The 10,370-nt window shown below is 46.4% G+C and overlaps 1 protein-coding gene across 3 annotated transcripts; it reads left to right on the forward strand.

Moving 5' to 3' along the window:
• Window positions 1-5,982: 5,982 nt before the first annotated feature.
• LOC119112642 (ATP synthase subunit 9, mitochondrial) lies at window positions 5,983-10,370 on the forward strand. 3 transcript variants are annotated; one of them, XM_037236878.1, is made up of 3 exons: window positions 5,983-6,038; window positions 8,816-8,901; window positions 9,860-10,370. In XM_037236878.1, the coding sequence occupies exons 2-3, from the start codon at window positions 8,857-8,859 to the stop codon at window positions 10,202-10,204; spliced, it is 390 nt and encodes a 129-aa protein (XP_037092773.1). In that variant the 5' UTR covers window positions 5,983-6,038; window positions 8,816-8,856; the 3' UTR covers window positions 10,205-10,370. The 3 variants fall into 3 exon arrangements, with proteins under 3 accessions (XP_037092773.1, XP_037092770.1, XP_037092771.1); XM_037236875.1 differs by having other exon boundaries at window positions 6,021-6,063; XM_037236876.1 differs by having other exon boundaries at window positions 6,034-6,088.

Raw genomic sequence — 10,370 nt, forward strand, 5'->3', positions numbered from 1 at the left:
CACCGCATTTGTGCAAACAAGCTCTGCAGCCGGCGCCCGAGCCTCGAATAATACGCTGCTGGAGTGCCCATCGAATCAAATGGAAACCAAAATCCGACGAGTGTTTTGTCCGGGAGCGTAATAAACATGTACCAGCGCTATCAAAAGAATACAGTCGCGATCTTTTGGTTTCATTATAGGCATGTTTCCCGCACCGCGGCATCACGACCATTTCTCTGCGGTTAGGTCGGCCAAAGTTGGGTCGAGGATTCATTAGAATATACACTACCATGTCGGTCCTTCAGAGAGTGACTTTGCCTCCGCGTACCAGTTAAAGTGGTTAAAAATGGACGTCGTAGATGTGCAAACCACCGCTCCATCCCGGCCCAGGAGCGTTGAGTGATATGCTGTTGGGGTTTCGTACGAATGAAATAAAATTATAAAATCCACGAGTGTGTTGTACTGACAGTTGACAGCACTGTAGCGGTGCTTTCGAATGTACACAGTGTCAGCCTTTGGGTTCGATTACAAGTAATTTTATTTTATTTCATTTTTTACCATTTTTGTTTCTACCAAACATATTTTACCAGCTTTGTCGCCAGCCATCTCAATAAAAAACAAACATGCGATGTTTTTGGTGAATGCCGCAAAGGAAATCAGATAAAGCACAATGACATCAGGGGTATGACTATTGAAGGTCTGCCACCGTGAAATTATGTCATATTCAGCACCTTGCAGCGTTCTTAATGTTGCCGATCTTCGACACAATGGAGTGGGACGACCGACAACTATACGCTCAGGTTTTGTGATCCAGCGCTAAATATCCAAAAGCGTTTTTGCGGGTTTGTTTCCATCGTTTGCAGATTGAGTCCAAATTTATCACGCCTCCAGTTAAAGACATTTTTGTAAATAAGCCGCCATCTTTTTGGAACACAGTGCTAAAAAAAAATATTTTACGATCTCCGGTGATTAAGATCGGCGCCTATATTTTGGCCGCTGCAAGGGCCGGGTTTAAACAAGGCGGAAGCATCCAGCGGCAAAAAGGTGCAAGCTATCTTGCGTTACCCTTACATTTCTTTTTTCCAATGAGCGAGGGAGCTCCCCCGCGCTCGCACGGCCGTCGCTGGTTCGCCAAATGGGATACTATGCGGTGCAAATCACCGCTTCGGCCGGCCACCAAGCATTGAGTGACACGCTGTGGGGCTAGGCAGAGGGGAACGGGGCACGGAATGAAATCCAATCCAAAATTGGACGAGCATGCTGTACTGACACCTTTTACACAAATTCCAGTGCCACTGAACGCACGCAACTATAATTTTCAGGTGTTGACCATAAATAATTTCAACGGTCCACCGTATTATGACAGTCGTTCCACCCGCGCGCCGGACGCAGTTAACCCTACTCCGTCAGGGTATGATTGGAACAATAACAAAAACAATAACGAAAAAGCTAAACAGACAACTCAAACGTCAGGCTGAATGACGCCAGATTTACGTTGCGGGCCGAGATGATTTTTACAATGATATCCAGTGTGCGAGGCTTCGCCCTCCCCGCAGAAATAAAAATATGTGAAATTAGGAGCCGTATCTTCGCAAATGATAGCACCGGTGCACTCTCAAGCATTGAGTGATCGCTGATGGGGAAGGGGGGGGGGGGGTGATCGAAATAAGGTCAAGACCAAAATACGACTAGTGTATTATACTAGCAGCTTATGCTCTATACCACTTCAATGGAATGCATGCAGTCGAAATATTTAGGCTTTAGTCTATTTTTTTTTGGACCGTCGTATTATGGTCATCACCCTTCGCACGCGTTGACCAAAGTTAGCTCTGCGCCGTTGAGGAGGTATTTGGGCAAAAAAATTGTAGGCCGATGCGAGATTTTCATTGCCCGCCGATAATGCTCCCACTATGACATCGTATGTGCAAGCCTGTACCGTCCTCGCTCAAGTAAAGACATTTCAAATAGGACGCCGCATCTGTGCAGCGTACCGCTCCTGCCGGCCCGCAAGCATTTGGTGATACGCTGTTCGAACTCAATACGATATACGACTGATGCGACTCAGTGCAGCCGAAAACACATCTGGCGAGTGTGTTGTGCTGGTGGCTGATATTCCTCTTCCAGAGTGATCAAATGCACACGGTTGCAATCTTAGGGTTTGGTTGTATTTTTCCCAAGCCACCGTATCATGGTCATTGCAGTGTCCTTCCATTGTCTCATTGTGGACTCACCATAAGCTCTCACATCTCCTTTCATTGTCAGATGGCCCCGACCAACGCAGAGGCCCTTTTGCATTTGGGGTGCAGTCCCTGCCCGTGTACAGCAAATGTTTCCCTGACTGAATCACTAATGGAATACAGCAAATGTCAGGAATACTGGTACGCCAGTTAACTAAACATATCAGTATCGATAGCGACATTATGATATATCATCATTGTAACATGAATCGTATCGGATTTAAATGGGTTGTCATTTCTCAACATCAAAACAAGTTTCAAACCGACCAATTACGCCCTTGCTGCGCCACTGTGCAATCCTGAATGCGCGCCTGGTCACCATCCAGCGGCGGATCCAGGATTTCGTCAGGGGAAGGGGCCTTGATGGTCCCCTGGAGTCTGGGGCCCCTCCAAAAATATTGTATTCCGGCCATGTCATCTTCAGATTGTTGTGTTTGCGCATTGTTACACTGGAGTCAATATTCCTGCCCGCAGCTCTAGACACATATGCACATACATGGAGCATGCTCATCGTCTCCACATTCGTTTTAATGCTAAGCTTTTTCGGAGAATATATGGCAAAAAGCAAGGTTGGTTGCCAAATGCCATCAAAATCAAGCGCGACACTTGATTCCGAAGTTGCGTACGGTTACCCGGCTTTCGGCGGTTACCCGTCTCGCCGATAGGATCGGCTGATGGCTGATGACTATTGCAGAGATTTTGCTGTGACAGTTATTAAAGAGAACAACATATTCTAGCTTTCAAAATGTGTTAAAAACGTGCCGCGCAATCACAAATAGGGTCACAAACTCAATAACGACTGAAAATGACATGTGCGACGTCAACGGCGCGTCACATTATCTTTGACGATTGTGCCGAAGTTATTGACATGTGCTCACTGGTACATGTGCTCCCGGGCACATGTGGGCTTTCGCCAACAGGGTATGATCCTTCTGACGTCATCAAAAGAGCCCACCACCATTGTGCGGGACCCTGGAACGGTCAGAGCGTCCCGGCCGATAACAATTCATGCCCCGTCAACAACGTTGGCACTCTGGTAAAATGGGAAAATCCAAGACGAATGGGGACAACGCCTGAAAAATCAAGGGTGCCGCAACAGGACCAACAAAATGGATTCCGGCAACAGTGTAGGTAGGGTCCTCTGAGCAAGCGAGAAGAACCCAAGACCGACATGGTGGACCCCTGAACGATTGGAAGCACCTCGACAGATTAACAATATGGCCCTGGCCACAGCGCAGGCCCCTCCGAGCAAAAGGAAATAACACAAAGCCAGGGCACGCGAATGAATGTCTTTCAGCGATCGAGAATGCCTTCGCAGACAAACGTCAAGTGGCCCCGGACAGTAGTTTAGGGTTCTCTAAGCTGAAGTGGCCAGGGCCATTGTAGCGGCCTCCTGTGCGATCAAGAGTGCTCGGGCAAACGCACAGGAAGGGGCCCGACAAGAGTAAAGGCTTCTCCGCGAATGACATAAAAGGGGAACGATCTCTACATCAAGATCAGTGTAGAAGGTTCCTGACCGTCGAGTGCCTCAGTGCATTAATTTACATGGGCCCCAGCAACGGCACAGGGTCCTACGATGAAGTGGAAAACAATGTGAAGGGCCCAGGGGCCAATGTGAAGGGCCTATGAGCAGCGCCGGAGAGTACCCCGACAGGCTAACATGTAGGGCCGGGTAATGGCGCATCGAGTCCCTCGGGCGAGTGGGAAAAAATGATGGGGGGTCCCTGATCAACAAGTGTCCGGCATGCTAGCAGATAAGGCATCGACAACAGCGTAGGGCCTTCTGAGCAAATACACAGGGATCAATGGCAACGTGGAAGGCTCCTTTACGATTGGGTTGCCCTTGCATGTGAACGTTAAGGGCCTTCGGCAACAGCGTAGGAACTCTAGATCTCTTAGAGGGAATGTTTTACTTTTGAAGGTATTAAAGCAAGCATGAGGTATGATGAAACAAGCTCGCTTAGAACTCTCCGTACGCCTTTTCAGTGGAAAAGACTGCTCCAGACAGCATAATTATCTGTTTAGTGAATAAAGAGGATATCTCCTCTTTAATACGTCATCGTTTGATCACGATATAGTACCTTGTACAACACTGAGAGCTAATCGACGGCCGTTTTACCTGGAAATTGGGCTCATGAACGCTTGATATGAGCGTCTCGACAATTGTGCTTAACCTTCATCACTTTGGCTTATGGAAAAACAGGATTTGAATGACGTTATCATGGTGTCATTAATGCCAAGGTGACTGAAATGCTCTCCGCGATATACCTTTCCTCGCATTTGCGCGCGTGTAGCTCAGAAATTGAGGGACTTGGGCTTAGAAGGGGAGGATGTGAGCAGCATCAAAATGTCTTCGAAATGGTGACCCTCTCTTTAAAGGAACTGTTGCTCCTTTGAGCCATACACAAAAAAAAATGTTCTAGTGAAACCCCCGGACTAGCTACGTCTAACAATACCACTGGGTAGTTCCACTGGGTGGTGCCACTGCCCCACTGCCATCTTTTCTAATCTAAATTACGCCATCAACGCTTTGTAACACCACTTTGCTTCTCCCTGCAGTTGTTGCGACTATCCTCATGACGATGGCCATGCGCACCTCTACTGGTGCGAATCATAAAAGAACGTTTGTGGTTGCTCCAGCGGATGAGGGCCTGCTACTGAGGTCATTGTTCGATGTTTGAACCAGTGCGTCACATGGGCCATTTATAATTCACCCATTCCCAAAGCCGCCCCGTAAAGAGCCGCTCCAAGAGCCTTGAGGACAAGTCAATGCCGTAGTACAACGTTTCGTTGAAATCGCGGTATAATACCGTCGTGCTCGTACTTCTTTTGGTCTCAGAATGTCTCACGCTTTCGTAGTCTTCGCTACACAAACTGATTGACACAGGTGTGTTTAAACATTGCGGAACACACACGTTGGCCAAGGCAAGGCAAATGAAATATATTACTTTGGTATTGGTGAGCAGAGAGCCAAATGGGATTATTGTTGGAGGGCCGGCTGCCCCAAATAGAAAGTCTGATATTTTCAGAATGGTTTAGCTAGCTAGCATTTTATTGATATCGAAGCTAGCATTTTATTGATATCAGTCTTCGCGGCTGAAACAACAATAACAGAAAAGTACAAACCGTGGGATGCTCTCTCAAATAATCCCAAAATCTCCCCAATCACTACCCTCTGTCATCGAACAGTCGCTGTTGTCTGCCCGTGGGCACATCCCAGCCGCCACTGTTTCTAGTCCTAACGATGTCTAATTTTGTTGAATTTCGTGTTAAAAAACTTCGTTTGTTCGGCCGACCCTGACCCCCTTCAGGCCCCACGGGGTGAGTACGGCTCCTTCCCCCACTCCTCGCACACCACCACCATCCACTGACATCCACCGCCCCGGCTCAGCCAAGAGCCCAGCTGGCAAGTCACGTGATTGTGCGGCAGTAAAAGGCGACGACAGTAACCGGGGTTTCTCCATGATTATCAGCACACAGCTGTAATGGTCTTTATATCACTGAATGGATTTGAAAAAATTAAAATAGATAAAAAAGATGGATCTTATTAATTTATTTGCTATTCAGCTCATTCAGCAGCATCATGATATGGCCTAAAATACAAGCTAACTGAACCTCATGTTCCCTTCACCACATGCGGTACATTGGGCAGATATGCCACTAAGAAAGATCATTTGTTGTATTTTCATGACATTATTGCTCTGAACGCCATAGTATGTTTTAAGAACTGTTGCTATCTTAAAATCAAAACTTGGCACCATAGGCCGTATTGGATTCCTCCTCTCTTCCTCCCGCACTTCTTCCCGTCGGTGTGCTGGCGAGGTTGGTGCCGGTTGGATGCTGCCGTGTGAGAGAGAATATTGAGTGTGGCGGTGAGGTTGACAGACATTTGTGCCACCCACCCTTGCCAAAGATTTGGGGTATCAGGCCGAATGTCTTTGTGGGCCGTAATTTTTGTTGCTGGGAAAAAATCATGGCTTGGGTGCGAGTTTCTGGGTGTCCTGTTTGCCGGTATTAGGTACTGTGGCGTCAATTTTACACCGTGCCGCGACCATTGTGGGCAAACTAATGGGTTATGTTAATCGTCCCCGATTTGTGACTAAATCTTGTTTAAAATCATGGTCACTGCTGTAGTTTTCTAGGTAGGATTGCATAGTTATTCTGCCCTTATTTTTTCCTGTTTGCTAGCATAAATTGGTAAAATTATGGGCCATTAGGAAGGAATGTTTGGTGGGTTGGTGGTTTGCAAGGTGAGGGTCATGTTCTATGCAATATGATTGCTGAGCAAGGCCAGACTAAAATATACATGTTACAATGAACATATTTTGTGTGGCATTGATATTGTGGCAACATCTCAAGCATGTGCATACTGCAAGTCAGAGTGCTCAGAGCGTGGGGCACAGTCACAGCCAATTTCAGTGCCAAGGTTAGCTGCTGAGCAAGGTGGTTGAATGGGGCAACCTATGACAGTACATCCCCTAAAACTAAGCCCAAGTTTTACTAGGCATTGCTATGTAGACATCCAGAGTGGTGGATGGATTTTGTGGACTGAGAATTAGACATGAAGGACAGTGTTCAGCAATGGTTAATATATACATACCCTTCACAATAGTTGAACTAGAAATGATAGGATATGTATAACCTTTGATTCCTGAAATTTCACCCCATGCCTAGCTTTTTGCTTGGTGAAATTGGCTTGATTTAAGCTCAAATGGTTATCAAATAACTGCCACATGCAGATAATTTAAAGCATCTGAACCAAGGTATCAGTGAAATTAATATAGCTGGTCAGTTCTGCATCAAGCAGGCAAACAGCTTTAAAGTACATTGAAAAATCCAGCTTTTTAGCTTAGTCTTCATGGGTTTAATCCTTTTTCTCACCCAAATCATCAAATTCTCAGCAAGTAGGCTCTCACTCCAGATAGCATGCAATGACTTGATGTAGAGATGTTTTTGTAACAAGTTTATAAAGGGAGAATATAAATAGAATAGAGCCAAATACTGTTATCTGAGAAGTAATGTTGAACTGTCAATTTTTATTGGTTATTGAAAGCCACTCCCTGCAACACTTTTTGCAGCAATCCAAATGAAAGTTACCTTTGTGTGACAGATATTGTGCTTGGGTGCATTCACAATTCCCTGCATGGATGCTTTATGATGGTATTGTTATGTTGGGCGCTAACAAAATATTTGTTTTGGTAAGGATATATACATAGCATAAGGCTACAGTTTCTGAGCCATTGTTATTACATTTGGTTTTGTAATTGAAGGCAGATTTATCAGTCCTTTGAAGCATCTTAATGGAACAGAATATTCCATATTTGAAGATGTTTAAGTGAGCAGTGGATATGAAAGAATAACTTCGCCTTCTACTATTGGTTTAATTTGAAGTGGAAAATACTGCTGTAGACAACAAAATGCATATTTTATTGAAGATGCTTCTCATTACATTATTCTTTGATCATGTAATGAAATATTTTATGACAAAACTCACTGTTTGTTCTTTTATCTCCCTCTTATTAGGTGGCCCACAATGACACTAGATATGTGCTGAACCAAATGTTTAATGAGCTTGTATGCACACACCTGGTTAAAGCACTATTCATAAGTTATTTAATTACAAGTCATTTCTGCAATACTTAAGAGAAATGCATAACTTAATGTGTTATGTAGCACAACACATCACTTGTGTTAATATCTTGCATAGCTGGCACAACATTGGTTGAGAGCTGGTTGATGGCCATTATATCTGAAAATTGTGCTTACAATCACCAGATATGGGACTCATTAATTGTATTTGCCTTGGCCTTGATTGCCCCATGGCTGGTGGAATGGCAGGATTTGAATGATGTTTCTATGACAATGGATGCCTGACTAACTCTGCAATAGTCCACAAAGTAGTCTGCACATCTTTTGAGCATGCAGCAAAGAAGCCAAAGGGTTTTAGGTCCTAAGAAGGGCAGAGATGTAGTCTGCAATAAATTATATTCAATATGGCTATTTCAGTTAAAAACCCCAATGACTTCTCTGCATGCAGACAGCATGCCTTGAAAACTACCAAATCAAGTGACAAATGATTGTTTAGACTGTATGAAAAAGGCTACCTCTTAGTTTGCAGGAGATAATCAGACCCCATTGAATGATATATCTATCCCACAGCAGATAAGTGTGGTTCATGGCATAGAGTGGTATATTTGGGTGATGGGAAGTATAAGACTTAGTGAAGCAAAGTGCAGTGAAAAATCAGCAGGGCAGAGCCAGTCAGGCTCAAAATTGCATGGAGCCAGGGCTAGAGCCATGACTCAGAAATCGATACCAGCCAAAACCAAAATTGAAGCCAACAGTTGATGGCACAAAGCTGAAGCCGGAGCCGATGCCAGCTCTGCAAAATTGGCTCCAAGCTGAAGCGGGCACCAATAACTGGGGGGAGGGGGGGGGGGGGGGGGGGAGGAGGACGATGGCTTCATCTCCAGGCCTGACCGAGCCACAATGTCAGGGTGTTTCATGTTGACAAGATACTACACACTATGGTGCTCATAATTCCTGTTATGTTAGTTGTCTGGTTGTTTTTTTCTGGTGACATGTATGTTGTGTTTCAGTTTCCTTCTTACAAACCATCCCACTCGCCAACTCAGCCACCATGTATGCCTGCTCAAGGATCGTGATGCCGGCTGCCAGAGTAACAGTAAGTAGGGGTGAGGAGGGTGGAGTTTTGGCAGTAGGGTAGTGTGATCCATTGCTGGCAAGGCAGTAGTTCTGTAACTTGTCTGCTGTTGTCAGGTTTTGGCATGCCCTGAACACGATTTTTGCAGACGTCGCAATGTAGCACATATATAATTCCATCTGAAATGGGATTACCGCATACATCCTAAGATGCTGCATGTCAAGATCATATAATTTTGTCTGGGCCCAAAGCCATCAGCATTTCAATAGTGGCAACAGGTGTTGTAGCATCCAGATATGTGCATAAGGGTTTTTGTCCCAAGTGTAAGTATAACAGAACAAAATGGTGTTAACAAGATTGGCTTGGTCTAATTCTGTTTTGCATGCATGGTTGCACACAAATGGTATCACTTCTTCATTTGGCTGAGGACTTTACAGTGTGAATAATATATTTAGGGAGTTAACCACGTGGATAACATATTTAGGGGTCAGCTATGTAGATCATGGCTAGAGGTGTCAGTTGGGTTCCAAGTTTTTGAAGGTCTTTAAATTTCTAGTCTGGTCTGGAATTGGATGGAGAGGCCATTTTTGGTATTTTTGCGCAGCTGATGTAATTCTGTCTTGATGCAAATGGTATCCATCTAAAGCTATTTAATGTAGATGAACGTTACTTGCTCACGATCGTTTCCTTTCTTTTCATTCGACTCAAACGAGAGGACGCAACTGCGCGAGTAATGACTGGGGTCATTGATGTCGCTGGCACTCAACAATCGTGTCATTTGCTATTGACACACGTGTTAGCTCATATAACTAACGTCGTAGGCGACGCGTGAAGACTCGCGCATGGCCAAGCTCTGTCGGAAATAGCCCCGACCTGACCTAGTGCTGTGTCGGCAGGCTAATGTGCCCTAACCCGCTGTGCCGCGTGACCTGACGCTGTGCCGGCGGTGCCGTAACGTCGTACCGTGTGGTGCCCGCAGCTGCTGCGGCCGCTGAGCTCGGTGGCAGTGGCTCCCGTCAGTCCGGCGGCGGCCGCGCCCGCCTCCAGCCAGGCGGTGGTGCCGTACCGGTCCCTGCAGACGTCGACCGTCTCCCGCGACATCGACTCGGCCGCCAAGTTCATCGGTGCCGGCGCCGCCACGGTCGGCTCGGCCGGCTCTGGCGCCGGCATCGGCTCCGTCTTCGGCTCGCTGATCATCGGTTACGCACGGAACCCCTCTCTGAAGCAGCAGCTCTTCTCGTACGCCATCCTGGGATTCGCCCTGTCCGAGGCCATGGGTCTGTTCTGTTTGATGATGGCTTTCCTGCTGTTGTTCGCTTTCTAGCCGCGCACGGGCGGCGGTCGGGAGGGGTGTGTGTCGGGAGTGGGCGCGGCTCCCGTTAGTGGTGTACGTCGGTCGGACGCGTCCGACGGCGCCAGGTTCGACCCGCGCCGCTGGACGCGGCCCCCTTAGATACCAATATACACCCACGTGTACGTGACCAACTGTA

The sequence above is a fragment of the Pollicipes pollicipes genome, unplaced genomic scaffold (genome assembly GCF_011947565.3).
Source record: "Pollicipes pollicipes isolate AB1234 unplaced genomic scaffold, Ppol_2.1 Scaffold_7261;HRSCAF=8764_pilon_pilon_pilon, whole genome shotgun sequence".
NCBI lineage: Eukaryota > Metazoa > Arthropoda > Thecostraca > Pollicipedomorpha > Pollicipedidae > Pollicipes > Pollicipes pollicipes.

Bases quoted from the DNA above. Each gene is read 5' to 3' on its own strand.
- LOC119112642 (XM_037236875.1), top strand. The intron at 8,902-9,859 runs GTAAGTAGGGGT...TGGTGCCCGCAG, and splicing joins TGCCGGCTGCCAGAGTAACA to CTGCTGCGGCCGCTGAGCTC.